Raw genomic sequence first — 16,280 nt, 5'->3', positions numbered from 1 at the left:
TTTACTGCCTGCCTACCACCCTCTGGAGCTTAAGCGTGACAACAGGGACCTCATCTACCCTTTTGAGTGTTGTCTTTGGCACCCAGAACAGTGCTCAGTGCATAGTTGATGCTCAGAAAATGTTGTATGAGTAGATGAGGACATAGCTGGTTCTCTCTTATTGAAAATAGTGTGTCCTGTGAAGCTCTTAAAAAATAAAATAGGAAGAACATGTCCATAGACCTCTCTCTCCCCTCCTGTTGGGAAAATACTGTTCACCAAATAAAAAGAATCACATTGTTCAGGTTGGGGCTTGAAGATACTGGGTTAAGTGAAGTGTGAAACACATGGCCCATTTACAGTGTGTAGATTAGGAAAGGTGTTTCATTGCCCTTTTTTTTTTTTTTCTTTCTTCTGTGAGTAGATAGATTATTCTACAGTGAATTGCGGTGATCAGACTTCAGTAACCAAAGTTGAATTTCTCAAATTTTGTTGCTCCTTCTGGGTTGTTGTGTCTCATGGGCATCCCTTCCTCCAGTGTGCTCTAGGATGCATCCGTGGACTCACACACAGTCACTTTCAGAAGAGGCACACGCAGATTATTTTGTAATTTTAATAGGTGTGAATGTGTCCACGTCTAAAAAACTTATTCTCTCAGAGATGTTTAAGGTAATTGATTGCTGTCGAACATCACCATTTTCAAAATTTGAACTTCACAAAGAGAGGATGGATTAGGGAAATAATATCTTAATGTAGTAATTAATATATTAGTATTAAAGAATAGATCATGAAAATGGGAAGGTCAAAAGGATATTAAGGGTTCTGAGGGCTTTTGTTTTGTGGTCTTCTAGTAAGTTCTATCTTGAATGCAGGAGGTAAGCAGCTTCTCTAGATGTGTTTCATGAACTGTGCAGACTCCACAGGTTCTGAGAGATCTTAATTGGTGAAGTATGATGAGTGAAAGAATCTTATCAGAGGAATAATGTTAGCTTTCTCATTCAACACCACATTTCCCAGTGCTCCCTGCACATACTCTTAAATACACTCATCTCGTAAAAACAAACACACACACAAAATCAAACTCAATAATAGCATGCCCAAATATTTCTCAGGGGAAGTATATCCAGTTAAACATGAGCTATTAAAAATTGAAGACAAAAAAAAAGACAACCTCAAATTATTTTTATCAATTTTGGCATAGGGATAAGGAGTAGTTTGTCGTACTATGCTGTGTATTCAGTGGCTAGTTATAACGTGTGGTGCAGAGTTTATAATTCACATGAATGGTGTTTTTCATGGATGTCCTTTGAAATCATTTGAATGGTTCTGGGATAGTTTCCCCTAACTTTCAGAAATTATATGATTGATAGCATATGATGCATAGCGGAGAAGTACAGAAATCTCAATTAATTTTGCATGTTTTCCCAGAGAATTTAAATGTCCATAAATTACTAACAAATTCATGATCCACTGTGCCTTCATTGCCCCCTATAATTAACTCTGCTTGTTTATTTTTAATCTTAGAGATGTGGTGAATCAGAGGTATTAGATGAGAAGGAGTCCATTTCTTCAGCCTCTCTTGCTGGATCTAGTTTGCCTGTTTTCCAGAATGTTCTTCTAAGGTTTTTAGATACACAAGCCCCCTCCTTATGTAAGTAAAGTTCTTTGCTTCTTCTAGATCTTAAATAAGAGATTGGAGCTAATTTTCCTTCTTTGCTTCCTTACTTGCATCTTAGTCAAAAGTTCCTGGCGCTGGATATAATGTACATTTTACTGAGCAAAATTTTGTTGCATGTTTTTAATGGAGATTTCTGTGCAATTCAAAGATCCGGTAACATTCAAAGACTTCAAAATTATCAGAGTTTTAAAATTTTAGAAATAAGCCGTCTCATTCTCTACTATTTGATGGTCTAGTCTTCCCTTTCTAGATCTTTCTTAACCGAAAGACAGGAGCTAAGGTCCGGGATGTTTCACTATCTAATCACTGTTGTGATTAGGAATTTTCTCTTTTTGGACTGGTTTCAAAATTCTCATTTTCTAAATTCTGATAAGGGGGAGAAATCAAAAGTAGTTTACAACCAGGTCCTTGATGCAAGGAAATGTGCAGATGCTTGGCTGCTTGCCTACACTATATGGGATATTCTTTGATCTCCCATTCTTTTGTCTTTTTCTAGTGGGGTTGTTTGTGGGGGAGTCGAGGGTTTGGGGATTATAAGCCCAATGGGTTTATATTGTAAATTGACACTTAAAAAAATCATTTAGGGGGTGCTTGGGTGGCTCGGTTGGGTGTCTGCTCTTGGCTGAGGTCATAATCCCAGGGTCTTGGAATCGAGGCTGTCACTGGGCTCCCTGCTCAGTGGGGAGTGTGCTTCTCCCTCCCCCTGCCTGTGCTCAGTTACTCAAACAAATAAATAAAATCTAAAAAAAAAAAAAAAAAATTAAAATCATGTATGTGTAGTTAGTGGTCTTGATCTTATTCTGAGGCTTTCGTGTGATAAAGTACAGTAGGGAGGATCTTAGGGTAGAGAGTGCTAAAACAACAAAAATGGCATAAAGTGAAAAGTGATAGAAAGGGGAGAAAACTGAATGGACGGGGCAGGAGGGACAGGTTTGTTGTGAAGAAGGAAGTAAAGCAGCAGGAAATAGTACTGCTTCTGATAACTCTGAGAAGGGCCTCGTTTGGGGTTGAATGATGCTCTTGGGTGAGGTTCCTTTAGTTACTTGATAGCTATTCTGGGCTAGGGAGAGAGTAAGAGCTGGAGCCACACAGGTGGTTGGAAGGTAGGGAGCTGTAGCGAAACATGGAAGAGGAAACGGGAAATTGCAGGGACAGAAGAGATCATAGAGAATAGAAAATAGATCGTCAGGAGTGGAAGTTAGCTACTCTAACGCCTCTTGTATTTCTGGAGGAGGAGAAGCCAACTTCCCTCGGAGCAGGGAACCCAATGTGGGGCTCAATCCCAGCACCCTGAGATCATCACCTGAGCTCAAAGCATACTTCAACTGACCGAGTCACCCAGGTGTCCCTTGTTAAGCCTTCTCATTTGGTGTGTTTTTTCTACTGGGTCAAGGGACCTGAAATCTTGATTTGTTTCTTGATAGCGGATCCAAACAGTGAATGTGAAAAGGTGGAATTTGTGAATCTGGTGCTGCTCTTTTGTGAGTTCATCCGACACGATGTCTTTTCTCATGATGCATACATGTGCACCCTCATATCTCGAGGAGACTTGTCAGTCACTGCCTCGACCCGACCTCGGTCTCCAGCAGGAGAAAATGTGGATGAACACTACCCAAAGGATCATGACATGAAAATGGAGGTATGGCCCTGGGAATGGTGCCCCAGCCTTGAAAACAACGCTCAGCTGGGAAACCACTTTGAGAAGGATTGTTTGGTGGTGGAAGGGTGATCACATTCTAGTTGTTTTCTCCTGTTACAGAACTTGTTCATCTCTATTTCTTACTTAGCAAAAAACATTTGGACAATAATTTGTACACTCCAGAATATTCTTTTGGATACTCTAAAACTACTAATGAATAGATTTGACAGTCCATAACTTTTTTTACTGGATAGGAATGACATGCTTCTGATTTTAGTATTTCTAATTTCCACTTTTTCTTTATTGTGCCTTAAAATCAGCCTAGTTTTGGCCTAAGGTCCTGTTCTTTTTTTTTTTTTTTTTTTTTTCCTAAGGTCCTGTTCTAAGGAACATCTTTTCCCCAATTCATTCATTGCTTCTGTTTTTCCTCCAAAATGGGAAAATCTGTTTTGATCATAACGTAATATTTTCCTTCCAATTAATGAAAACTTAAATGTTGTGGAATCACTCTTTTCAACAAATTATTTTATGCTGTATGACTTTATAATTTTCTGCCAATTTCTAGTGTTTTGGACATTGTTCCAGATACTTAAAGAAGTTTTCAAGGCAGAAAGCATGAAGGTGGGAAAGGGAAAGAGTAGAAAATGGTGAGAGATTGTGGCAGTTCCTTAAAATCAAGCCTCATACTAGTTCTGTAAGAGCCTAAGCATACACCGTGGTGATATTTTTTAAAACACTGGTTATCCTTGTAATTGAAAAATCTGACAATATTAATTGCATGTGTAGATTCAGTTTGTGCTCTTAAGATTTAGTGATTAAATGGTGCAGGAATTAAAAATTATTTCCTTAATGTAAATACTGTTGTTTCCAAATTTGCCTACAGAAGAAGTCCTAAAAGGCTAAAAACTAAAGTTGCTTTATGTGTTTATGCTTTTTCTTTGTTTCTGTTGTTTCTTTTCTATTCTTGGGTATCTTGGTATCTTCTTTTTTGGGCTTATTCTGAGATTTCTATAAGGAAAGATTGTAAGCGCATGACTGGGAATAGTATAAAGGAGGGACATTATGGCCAGTTCGTTTTTAATCAGGAATTTTGTGAGCTCTTTCTTCCAAGTATCATGGAAATTAAATCTTACGAGGATAAAGAATGTGACTCTGCAAAGGAAGTGCATGTCTTAAAGCTTCTTCTCTTTTTTGGGGGAAAATACAGATACTAGGGAGAGAAAAGACCTAGGGTGGTTTAAAACATCACTGTCATATTTTAGCTTCAATTTTTTTAATGAACTACAAAATTTACAGTGTCACTTTCTTTCTCTGGCAATTATTAGGAACAGACTATCATGGCGCATATGGGCATTGACTCAGGAACTACTAATATTTTTGATGAAGTAGACAAGAATGACTTTAAAACTGACTTTGGTTCGGAATTTCCAGTAGGTTCAACTTTCAAATTCTTATTGAACTAATTAATCCCTCTTCCCTACCCTTATCCCAGCTTGTCTCCTCCATCCTACTGTTCCTTGCCCCGTGTACTGGAATGACTCGTGTACTTGTGATGTAAATGTGATCCTGCCATATTCCTTTCTGGGGAACAGTTATTCATCTTGTACAATTGTCTCATTTCAGTTCATCTGAGGTTTTGGTTGCATTGCCTCTTTTGTAAATTAGAACACTCCTGTCCTCCTAGTTGACTGTCTGTGACTCTTTTGTTCATTTTGAGACCATCATCTCTCAGGAATACATGAATAGAGTATTTTCATCATGACAGTCCATGTGGATTTGCTATGTAGGTGTTCAGTTTCTAAATAATAGCTCTCGTGACTCTGGACTTGTTACACTTTTTCTACTTTTTCTCAGTATAAGTATAGTATTTTCTTCCTTATGGATCTCAGTGAGGTGCTTTATAAAAAACATACTGTTTGGGATACTGACTAAAATTTTTATATCTGTTACTTATTAGTTTTATTAATTATTTCTGTGTGTATGTTTTTGTAGGAAATGTAGCCCTATGAGGAAACACTTAACCTATGAGTCTGATGTTGTCTCTGGTCCTCTGGGAAGTATAACTTTGCACAATTCTTACATGTGTTTGGTTGTCATTTTCTCATCTCCAAAATGGGAGATGATAATGGTAGCTTCCTGCTGATCTGAATATGAGTTTTGTGGAAATTAACAAAATTTCTTTGTATAGTTTCTAAGTGTTTAAGGAAAAGATAGTGTACGAGTGTCTTGTGTGTTTGAAGTTCTAGTATGTGGTACTGTGTTTTGGTGTTGCGCTCTTTCATTTACAATCTCTAACATTTGTTTTACATGACTTAGATTTTTTCTCCCATGCCTGGAGAGTCCTGTGAGAATGCCAACCCTTCCTTGGGCAGAAGAATGTCGGTTAATGGTGAGAAGTTGCTTAAGAGAGAAAAACCCAGGGAGCTAATTTTTCCATCTAATTATGACCTCCTGCGACACCTGCAGTATGCAACACATTTTCCCATACCTCTGGTAAGTCATTGCTTGGATCAGTTGACAATCTGATTCTTTCATTATGGGATCATTAATGGTCGACTGTTCTACTACTTACTTGCCTGAGTAATACATATGAAAGCAGGTGACTTTTTCATTTACTGCTTCTTTTGTTATAATTATGATCGTATAGCATATGCACAGTTGTAGTTCAAATTTGTGATGTGATACTACTGGCTAGCTAGATTTATTGGAATTTTCTAGATGAGTATCCTTTTATCAAGAGCATTTGAAACTCATTTATGGAGTAGCTTTTATGTGCACTGTCTTATGATAGGTACTTTTGGTATGAATGAGAATTTTGGGGCACAGGAAAGATGAATAAGATAGGAGGGAGACAAATATAAAATGGTATGCACTAAAATAAATGCAATAATTGAGTAAAAACCCAAGTGACCGCTGGAAGGTGGTGAATCATTCCTTTGACATTCCCGGTCTCTTCCACTCTCAATAAAAATTGGAGGGAAGAGAGAGCATCTGATTGAGAAATTGGTTAAGGCTTCATAGAGAAGGTTGTATATGACATGGACTTGGGATTTTAATTTGATGAATTTAAGAATTGACCAGCATATGAAAAATACTTACCAGGAAATTCAGTTTTTGACTCATAACCAGTGACATGCTTTTTACTACAGGGAAACAAAATTGGTTTTTGGGTATTAATGACAATTCGACCAAAATCTGTAAATGTGTTTATATTTTTAGGTTTACTATCTTTTTTTCCTGGAATTTTAGGAGAAATTTTAATGTGCCATTTTTTGTTGTTGTTGTTGAACACATTATTATTACTTTAACAGCACTATAATTGTAAGGTATGTATACGTTCTGGATATCTTTGAGGAGTTTTGATCTGCAAACTAGATATTTTCTAAATTTTCAAGTTTTGTTGTTATTTTGGAACTTTCAAAATCACTGTACCCATGTTTGTTTTTTTTTTGTGTGTGTGTGTGTTTTTGTTTTTGCTTTTTTTACAATTAAGAATCTTGCTTATCACTGGCTGAATACGTTTTTTAGCTTTACCTGTACATATCACTCATTTCCAACATAATGGAATAATCCTACTGTGTATTTTGGGCAACAGAAAGGGTGGTCTGATACATTAGAGTTGTGTCCTGAAGAATTTATGGATGAACTATTATAATGTCTGGAATTAGTTTTAAAATAGTTGGAGTCAAAAGTAGGAGGAGGCGGGATATTGAAGTCCGGAGTTTAGTTCATAGGTAATACACCAGTGTTGATTTCCTGCTTTTGGCAAATGTATCATGGTGGTGTGTAAGGCATTAACATTAGGGCAGACTGGATGGAAAGGTACATGGGAACTTTCTGTACTATCTATGTACCTTTTCTGTAAATCTTAAAGTATTCCAAAATAAAAAGTTAATTTAAATAAAAAAGAGAGGGGTAATAAAGCAAATATGGCAAAATGTTGGCAAAATGTTGAATATGGTTGGAATTGGTTGAGGATTCTGTGTTCCTCTCTTGGGTTAGCAGAGCTTTGCTGGGTACCCTCTTCCATGTCTTCGTGTGCAGGGTACCACCCGAGCATGGGCTTCATTAGTCTGTTGTTTATGCAGTCCTGGGCTACACAGTCATTCCCAGCATGTGACATTCTAAGAGGAAGGAGCATGAATGATTTCCAGGGATTAAGTCTCTTATGGTGGATTATGACTTAACTGTAAGGCGATCATAGGACAAGTGCTAGAAAATTGATGTTGTAGGATACAATTTTTTTTTTTTTTTAATCATGAGAGACACACAGAGAGAGAGAAGCAGAGGCACAGGCAGAGGGAGAAGCAGGCCCCATGCAGGGAGCCTGACGTGGAACTCCAAACTGGGTCTCCAGGATCATGCCCTGGGCCAGAGGCAGTGCTAAACTGCTGAGCCACCCAGGCTGCCCAGGATACAATTTTTTAATAACCTTCTATCATCAGTTGTCCTAGGCCTCCCTTTACTGTGTCACTTAAAATAAAACATCAGTAAGGGGAAAATGAATGTATATACTAAAAAAACATTGACAATAGGAATGCTGTAGAGAGTCTGGTTCTCTTCCTTAATCAAAAGGGAAAATTTTACTAACTTATGCATGTGAGAAGATAAAAATATGATTTAAACCCAACCCCCCTGACGTCCAGTCTTAAAGATGTAGTAGCCCTACTGATGAAGACTAATGGGGAGAAAACTAATGGGGACTTGAACAAAAGATTCAGGAAAAGAAACTAGTAGTTTGACATATGCTCATATGAATCCTATCTTGATCTGCCAGTCAGTAAAAACATGTTAGACCATCAGCAAGCACAGGTTCTAGTGTGCCCACGTTCCAGCTGCCTGTAGGTGTACCCTTTACACCGGGTCAGATACATGATGCTGAGGGGGGCTCTTGTCATGACCTCTAGCGAGCTGGAATCTGTCTGATACTTAGCATGCTAGAAGTGTGATAGACACTTTTTTGGGTGCATGTTCTCATATATTACTCGGGATATTGAAATTGTACACTGGAATTGTTTTGGGTTCATCTCGGTTACAGAACTAAAAATGGTTCTGGAATCAAATTTGTTTTGTTAGCTTCCAGGAATACCATTTCTTTCTTTCTTTCTTTTTTGTTTGTTTGTTTGTTTCTTTCTTTTTTTTTTTTTTTTTTAACACAAATGGGAAAGTTTATTAAAGTGAAGTGTCTACTCTTGAGCTATGAGAGTGGGCGAGCTGGAGAGAGTGAGAGCACGAGCTACCAGGAGCACCATTTCTTCATCTCTGCCGCTAATGCAAATGTATTGCCAATTGTTGTAATACAGGCTTTTGCTATTGAAATGAGAAAACCCCACAAAGTCTCAGGTATGGTTATCTAGACTTTTCAGTCTTCTTTTTCATAAGTAAGTCTTTTATTTAATACCCTCTACTGAATCTTCTCTGCATTACTGGCAGTAGAGAGAATTTGATCTAAGTGTTGTGACCCTGAGAGCTGGAGTGACCCCAGCCTCAGCCGTGGTGCCAATCAATCCAGCAGGTGCTGTGTTCCTTACGAGGCCTTGCTATGTGTATTTGGCATGTCTATTTTAACGCCATTTGATAAGTGCTGTTTTTTTCTGTACCTTTGATGTGAGTTTCTAGTTCCAAAACAGTAGTTTCGGCAGTCAATATAGTTCAGCAACTTGCTTGAAAATGTTGTGGGGTCTATTTCACATTATTACAAAATAAGAGCACTGGATTTGTCATTACTTACAGTAGAAGGTCTTTATTTATAACCTACTGATAGAATATAAGTATATAAAGTACATTAAAAACTACCCATGTATTTCCAAGCCTTTTTATTTTAGTTTCTTACTTGTTTGAGATTTTATATTTTTATTCATGAGAGACACAGAGAAAGGCAGAGACCCAGGCAGAGGGAGAAGCAGGCTCCTAGTGTGGGACTTGATCTGGGATCACGCCCTCAGACAAAGGCAGATGCTCAACCACTGAGCTACCCAGGCATCCCTCCAAGCCTTTTTAGAAGTAAACAGTTTGTTACTGTGTTAGAAAACAATTAAGGATTAAAAATTGGAGTACTGAGCTGAAAGGTTACCATCTTTGAAATGGTGGATTAAAAAATAAATCAGGCACGGGTGGTTTCATTTAAAAATCAGCTGGACTTTTTTTGGTATGATCTAAATGATTATTTTTATTTTTTAAAGATTTTATTATTTATTCATGACAGACACAGAGGGGCAGAGACATAGGCAGAGAGAGAAGCAGGCTCCCTGTGGGGAGCCCAATGTGGGACACGATCCCGGGGCCCTGGGATCGCGCCCTGAGCTGACGGCAGGTGCTCAACCACTGAGCCACCCAGGTGCCCCTGATCTAAATGGTTTTAAATTGTGATGCTGAAGGGCTTTCTGGTACTTTACAAGAGATTATTTTACATATTTGTGTCAAGAAGTCAGTTCCTGGTATTTAAACAAACACTTCATGAATGCCTCTGAGTCTGTGTCATAAAACACCTTTGGATTTCAAGGATGATGTTTACATTGGTTCAACAGGATCTTTTTTTTTTTTTTCTTTTGTTTTTTTTGTACAAATATTTGAGTTTAGGATTATTAACAACCACAAGAGTACTGCTTGACTTACATTCTCAGTAAACCAGGCCACATATGCTAGCTGTATTTTACTAAGGCACTTTTCTCTCTTTCCTAGTACTTATGGTCTTACTTAGCAGTGAGAAATCCCACATTTTATGCACTGTTTTCACCACTTGATTTTTCTTTTGGAGCCTTGGTCTCCTTACGTGAAGCAAAAGTCTTGGTAACTTTTAAGCGGAATGCTTTTGAGAGATGATAGTACAGGATAGGATCAAAACAGAGGTTTGACACAGCCAGGAGCAGTGTGGCCTCTTTGGCTTTGAAGAGTGAAATCCTGGTTGGGCAATCAGATATTACCTCTGTTTGGCTCAGAGTGTATGGGATTCGGACAATGTGATATGGGACAAAACATATGATATAGCCCGTAGTCACTAAAAGTATGTTGATGAGGGCTTTTTTCACATATGGATAATTTTCATTATCTTTGTTTCTGTAGAGTTGTCGGATGACAAGACAGTTAGATATTAAGATGATGACTGAGAAATTTAAAAATATCGCTACACATATGAAATTTGTCAGCAGGTGCCAGTTTCTGCCAAACTCCTTTTTGAATTCCATGCATCCTACATTTGGCCTCTCCTTGATGTCTTTGATGGGGATAATCATGTTGGGCACCATTATAAGAAGGACCATCAGCCACACCACGGTCGATATCATTTTGGCAAATCCAGGTTCTTGTATCCGATAAACCTTGGAGTTGTAGGTCAACTGAAGACAGCGATCAATGCTGACAAATGCTAAGAAGATAATCGATAAGTACATATTAATGTACATGAGGCAGGCTGTCACTTGGCAGTGGAAGATCTTCAGCTTCCAGGGTGCCACTCCCAGGTCGACAACGATTTTCACTGGTAATGCCAGGGTGAGCAGGAAATCGGCTGTCAGCAAATTGATCAAGTATATGCTCACACACCTGTGATTTGTCTTGTTTTGTACGAAAGCCCAAGTTGCAAATCCGCTCCCAATAATTCCAACAAGGAAAACTAAATAAAAAAAATATGTGAATGGCTCCAGGTTTGTATAAACTGGGCAGAAGGTAGAACTGTTTGTCATCTTGAGGGGATGACTCTGATGGATGACTCTATTCCCCCCCTAAAAAAAAAAAAAAAAAAAAATCCAAAGAATCTGTTTAAAAAAAGGGGGTAGGGGAAAGAGGTTAGTAATTAAAATTGGAAATTATTTTCTTTAAAAACATCTGCACTCACAATAACCAGGTCACGATTTTTCTAATTCTTAGATAGAATTTTATTGGTGAACAGATGGTATGGACTGGTGGGAACATCATAGGTTGTGAGGAAGCCTGGGTTTTCCAATGATCTGATTTCGTGATTTTGGAAAATCCCATATATAGGTTTGCTTCTAGAAGGGATATTTTCAACATCACACTTTTGTGTTCTGATAGCTCTTTTGTTATCAGTCGGGTTGGAAGTTAGTTTGCAGAGGAGATAAATGAACTGAAATTCTGAGAAACAGAGAGGAAATGAGGGTAATTTGGTTTGTTTGTGGCTGAGCCCATGAAGTTTCAGGGAGGCTTCCTGGCTTGCTGTTTTCATAGATTGAAAGAGCTCCTCATGCTGGAGGAACCCAGGCTGACAGGGCAGGTAACCGGTGACAGAAAATTGTCCTGTGATCTAGAAGAAGTTATTTTAAAAGTAGGCCCTTTGTTATGTCATGTACTAGAACATGTTCATAATCACAATTGCATCTCATTTTTCTTTTTTAGCAGAAAGAGTTGAAGGCTTAGAATCTGGTCTTAGAATTGGTGCTTACTCCTTCCTTTTCCTCCTTCCCTTTTCCCAGTGACTTAGGCCTGGGATGTCCAGTATGTGGCCACAGATGACTATTGAGCATGGGGCCAGCCCAAACTGACATGTGCTGTAAATGCAAGATACACACCAGATTTTAAATGTTTAATATTTTAAATACCAGGTTTTAAAGGTTTAAAATATTATATTAAAAAATACGAGCAGTAAAAGTGCACTATTTTATACAAATAGTGCAATTAGTAAAGTATCTTTTATATTCAGCATATGTTGAAATGGTATTTTTGATACAGTAGGTTAAATATATGATTAAATATATTTTAAATATATAATTAAAATTAATTTCTCCTGTTTCTTTTTGCTTTTTCAAATGCAGCTCCTGCATAATTTTAAAGTGCCTTTGTGGTTTGTGTTGTATTTCTGTTAAAAAATGCTTGTATAGATGTTTCTATGTCAGGTCAGTGGTTTTGCGAAATTTGACCACAAATGTATTTAAAGGCTTCTAGAACGAGAATATATGATCGTTGGTTACAAAATTCTCAAACAGAAGCTCAGTTGTGTTAGTATGAAAATATCTAACTATAATACTTATTTTCTTTCACTGTAGGTTTTGTGACAGTTAAGGCCAGAAGTATAAGACATATCTTTAGAACCATTGTGATTGACACTGATAATTCTGTCATGTTCCCTTCAAATCTGGGACATAAGTATAAGTTAAACCAGTTGGGCTTCATTTGCTCTCTTTGACTTGGTTCAAACTAATGCTCATAGGGCCACAGGTACATCTTTCTGGTGCTGCTTCTTGGTGTGCACCCTCCTCATACATATTAAACACATTCCTTTTGTTTTAAAGACCAGAAGATTTTGTGTTTTAGCAGAAAAAAAACTGATTTATGCTTCTTAAAAATAGCAAATCTTAAGTATAGTGGCTAAAAAGGACAAATAAGCCCATTCTCAGAAACCATCCTTTAGGGACGCCTGAGTGGCTCAGCAGATGAGTTGTGATCCCACGGTCCCAGGATCGAGTCTCACATCGGGCTCCTCACAGAGACCTTGCTTCTCCCTCTGCCTCTCTCTGTGTGTCTCTCATGAATAAATAAATAGAATCTTAAAAAAAAAAAAAAAAGAAAGAAACCTCCCTTTAAAAGTAAACCAACAACAAAGATTTATGAAGCCTTTCTGATCCTTAATTCTCCAGATTATTTAATGATCCCCTCTGTACACCTTGGGATGAACAATACAAGCAGATTGATAAAGCAGATGTATATAAAACTTTATAAATTCAAGTGTTAAGAGGCACCTGGATGGCTCAGTGGCAGTTTCTGCCTTCAGCTTGGGTCGTGATCCCAAGGTCCTGGGATTGAGTCCCACATATTAGGCTCCCTATGAGGAACCTGCTTCTCCCTCTGCCTGTGTCTCTGCCTCTCTCTCTGTGTGTCTCGTGAATAAATATAAATTCAAGTGTTATTTGAAAAAAGGATACACGTTCCCTCCTCTTTCCCTACTTGAGATAGGACTTTAGGGTTCATGCATAATTTGTTCTGCACTAAACTCAGTGAAAATTGAGTACTTACTCTGACACTGTGCTAAGTACTTTACATGTGCTTATTTAACCTTTCATCATTCCTACCATGTAGATGTTCCTATCCCTACTTTGCAGAGGAGAAAACTGGTGCAACGAGATGATATAGTAACACCCAAGGTTATATAGTTGTTAAATTATCCTGAGCCAGGATCCCAGCTCAGACATTTAGATCTTAGAAGGTATGTTCAAAAGCACTCTAGAACTCTGTCTCCATAATAGTAATAATGCTGATGGTGATGATGATCATTATTATTATTATAGCAGCCAGCCTTACTAAGTGCTTACTATGTGGTAGGAGCGATATTCTAGGGAATTTTCATATAAGAGAGCGGAAATATATTAGTTCTTAAGTTTGCCTCTGAATACTAATGAAAGAAGTTCAGATTTCAAGTATTTTGATGTTACCTTTTACCATAGATCTGTTTAAAAACCAAATCTAGGTTCTGTCTTTTAAATGTAAACCTCCCTACTTCAAAAGTTCCTGTGACCTAGTTGCTTCAAACCAGCCCTACTGTCTTTATCTCAGTTCCTGGATTGGTGGTATCTCTACTCTGGTGTGAGCTGCTCCTTGCTGCCTTTGTACTTCTGCTTGTGATAAAATTTGGGGAATCATAGGACTTTAAGAATGGAGGGAACCTTTACTGATAGCATCTTGTCCAAGTCTCAGATCAGTTGAGAAGACTGAAGTCTGGCATTTGGATGTTGCTCAAGATTTTCCAGCTTGTAAGAGCAGGCCAGCATCTGACTGACCCTTTTGATCATTTTCTAGGCCTTCTGCCCTTATTCTTTCTATATCTAAATCCCTCCTATCTTAAAATGCCTGGAATATGCCCTTTGTGTCTGAGGTCTACTCCAGGCTTCATTGACTTTTTAGGATTTGTTTTTCAGTAGTAACCGTTTATTTGAACCTTGGCTTTCTGACCATCCTTTTCTTCTCTGATCCTTGTCTCTGTGTCCTACCTTTGCTCTTTGTTCCTTTACCAGATGTTAGGGTTTTGCCTTACGGTCTTGTATTTCAAATGTTATTTGAAAATAGTTAACATAATACTGTGTGTGTGTTTTTTTTAAGTGCTCCTGTTGCTCATATAATTAAACAATAAAGTCTCATTTTATAGATGAATGTATGGTAAAGAGGAGGATTAGAAAATTATTTGTTTTGGGACACGTGGGTGGCTCAGGGGTTGAGCGTCTACCTTTGACTCAGTTCGTGATCCTGGGGTCCTGGCTCAGGTCATGATCCCGAGGTCCTGGGATCGAGTCCTGCTTCAGGCTCCCTGATGGGAGCCTGCTTCTCCCTCTGCTTGTGTCTCTGCCCCTCTCTGTGTCTCTCATGAATAAATAAGTAAAATCTTAAAAAAAAGAAAATGATTTGTTTTGATCAATTAATATTCTAACTAGAACTGGCCATATGTACCACTTATAGGTAATTTATTTAAAAATAATTATAGCGTAACTATTTGATGATGCTTTACAATCCTGTAGTGCCTCGCACTTACTTTTCATGAACCTCAGTCTAGATTGCAATGAAAAACAAGTCTCTTCACTTAAAATTTTTGGTATGTCGATTAGAGGTTGAATTATACTATAATAGCATTCTGTGTCGTCTCTCACAAATTTGAAAACCAAGTGCTTGATAAATATTTTGTCAAGTAATTATTTAGCCTGTGGAAATTTGAAGTACTCAGAGGTGTTACAGCAAAAATCTAGAAAAGATTTCAAGTGTCTCTTGTTTAGACAGAGTGTCCGTTGTTTAGAAAATTATTATTATTATTATTATTATTTTTTTTATGAAAGTCACAATAGAAAGTTCTTGAAAGGGACGCCTGGGTGGCTCAGTGGTTGAGCTTTTGCCTTTAGCTCAGGTCGTGATCCCAGGGTCCTGAGATCGAGTCCCACATCAGGCTCCCTAGGGAGCCTGCTTCTCCCTCTGCCTGTGACTCTGTCTCTCTCTCTGTCTCTTGTGAATAAATAAATAAATAAATCTTAAAAAGAAAAAAACCCTTTGAAATTACCTATCATAGTGTTTGCAGTGGGAAGTCATTTCAAGATCTGTTGTGGCCTGCTATAATGCAACAGGGTGTTTATCCATCCTATTATAAAATATAAAATTGAGTTCTTGAATAGTTATGCTCACCTATAAGTGTTCAGTCTTGTATAAATTTTTTTTTTTTAATTGAGAGGGATGGAAGGGGTCATCAGATAGAAGAAACTTATAGAGTAGTTCATAGCAAGAATCTACTTAGAGTTTAATAATTGATGCCCTCTTACACAGCGGCCTTATTACACGTTGGCATTTCCAATTTACATGTTTTAAACACTGAACATCATAGCTTCCCCTTCCATCAAAAGATATTTAAATACATCAAGTACTTTAAGAGGACCTACCTGGGGGTATATTCTCTGAGCCACCGTGGGCTTGCTGCAAATCTTCAGAAAAGCATGAGCTGTCCTCCTGGCCTCAGCAGTAGCAGTAGCAATAGCAGCTCCATCGCATGAATGTTGGCTATACTAAAAATTTCCTTTCCTTTTCGTGTGGTTTTAAAGTGTTGCATATTGACGTAGATGAAACTGTGGTTTCTAAGTAGTTTAACTGTATGAAAGTCTCCCGAAGAGGTTCAATTTTGTGTGTGCTTTCATTTGTGTATTCTTTTAGAGGAAAAAATTTTATTGTCCATTGTAATACCCAGCATCTTCTTTTTCAAGCATCCAAGATATATTTTTCTCATAATGATTTTAAAAAACATCATTTCTTGTGCCTTGAAAAAGGATTACGAGTTAAATATATTAGGTCTTTAAGCAAAATTTCTTTAGTATACATACCGATACACATCCCCCTTTTGAAGCTATAATTAAAGCAGTTGTTACAGTTTGGATTCTGCTGAGACATCTATCAATAAAAACAAAAGATGTGATTGTACATAGTCTGGTAAAGTTCATGTTTTATTTATCTTTAATATTCATCGTGGAAGAATTTGGAAGTAGAAACAGAAGAAGAAAATTACATGCACAG

General features: G+C 37.7%; 2 protein-coding genes across 8 annotated transcripts in view; one reads left to right on the top strand and one right to left on the bottom strand.

Annotated features, from left to right (window-relative positions):
* Positions 1–16,280, top strand: part of MED12L (mediator complex subunit 12L) — a 323,065-nt gene that overhangs the window by 93,662 nt on the left and 213,123 nt on the right. For 5 of the 7 annotated variants that reach the window (XR_013360938.1, XM_077864688.1, XM_077864687.1 and 2 more), the window contains exons 12-15: positions 1,504–1,630; positions 3,082–3,296; positions 4,622–4,726; positions 5,613–5,789. Coding sequence is in view for 6 of the 7 variants with exons in the window: in XM_077864688.1 (XP_077720814.1) it covers positions 1,504–1,630; positions 3,082–3,296; positions 4,622–4,726; positions 5,613–5,789 (624 nt within the window). In the remaining variant the exon portion in view is untranslated. The remainder of the gene's footprint in view (positions 1–1,503; positions 1,631–3,081; positions 3,297–4,621; positions 4,727–5,612; positions 5,790–16,280) is intronic. The other 2 variants (XM_077864692.1, XM_077864691.1) reach the window with 1 other exon arrangement.
* On the bottom strand, positions 9,013–15,773 carry GPR171 (G protein-coupled receptor 171). The gene is made up of 2 exons (XM_077864701.1): positions 15,656–15,773; positions 9,013–11,047 (listed from the first exon to the last, which is right to left on the bottom strand). The coding sequence occupies exon 2, from the start codon at positions 10,973–10,975 to the stop codon at positions 10,016–10,018; it is 960 nt and encodes a 319-aa protein (XP_077720827.1). The 5' UTR covers positions 10,976–11,047; positions 15,656–15,773; the 3' UTR covers positions 9,013–10,015.

Source organism: Canis aureus, chromosome 22 (genome assembly GCF_053574225.1).
Source record: "Canis aureus isolate CA01 chromosome 22, VMU_Caureus_v.1.0, whole genome shotgun sequence".
Classification (NCBI taxonomy): Eukaryota; Metazoa; Chordata; class Mammalia; order Carnivora; family Canidae; genus Canis; species Canis aureus.
The sequence above is the reverse complement of the archived record's forward strand: the minus strand, read 5'-3'. Positions and strand labels throughout refer to the sequence as shown.

What these genes read in the sequence shown, in the direction of transcription:
- GPR171 (XM_077864701.1), bottom strand. Translation starts at nt 10,975, where the DNA reads ATGACAAACAGTTCTACCTTCTGCCCAGTTTATACAAACCTGGAGCCA.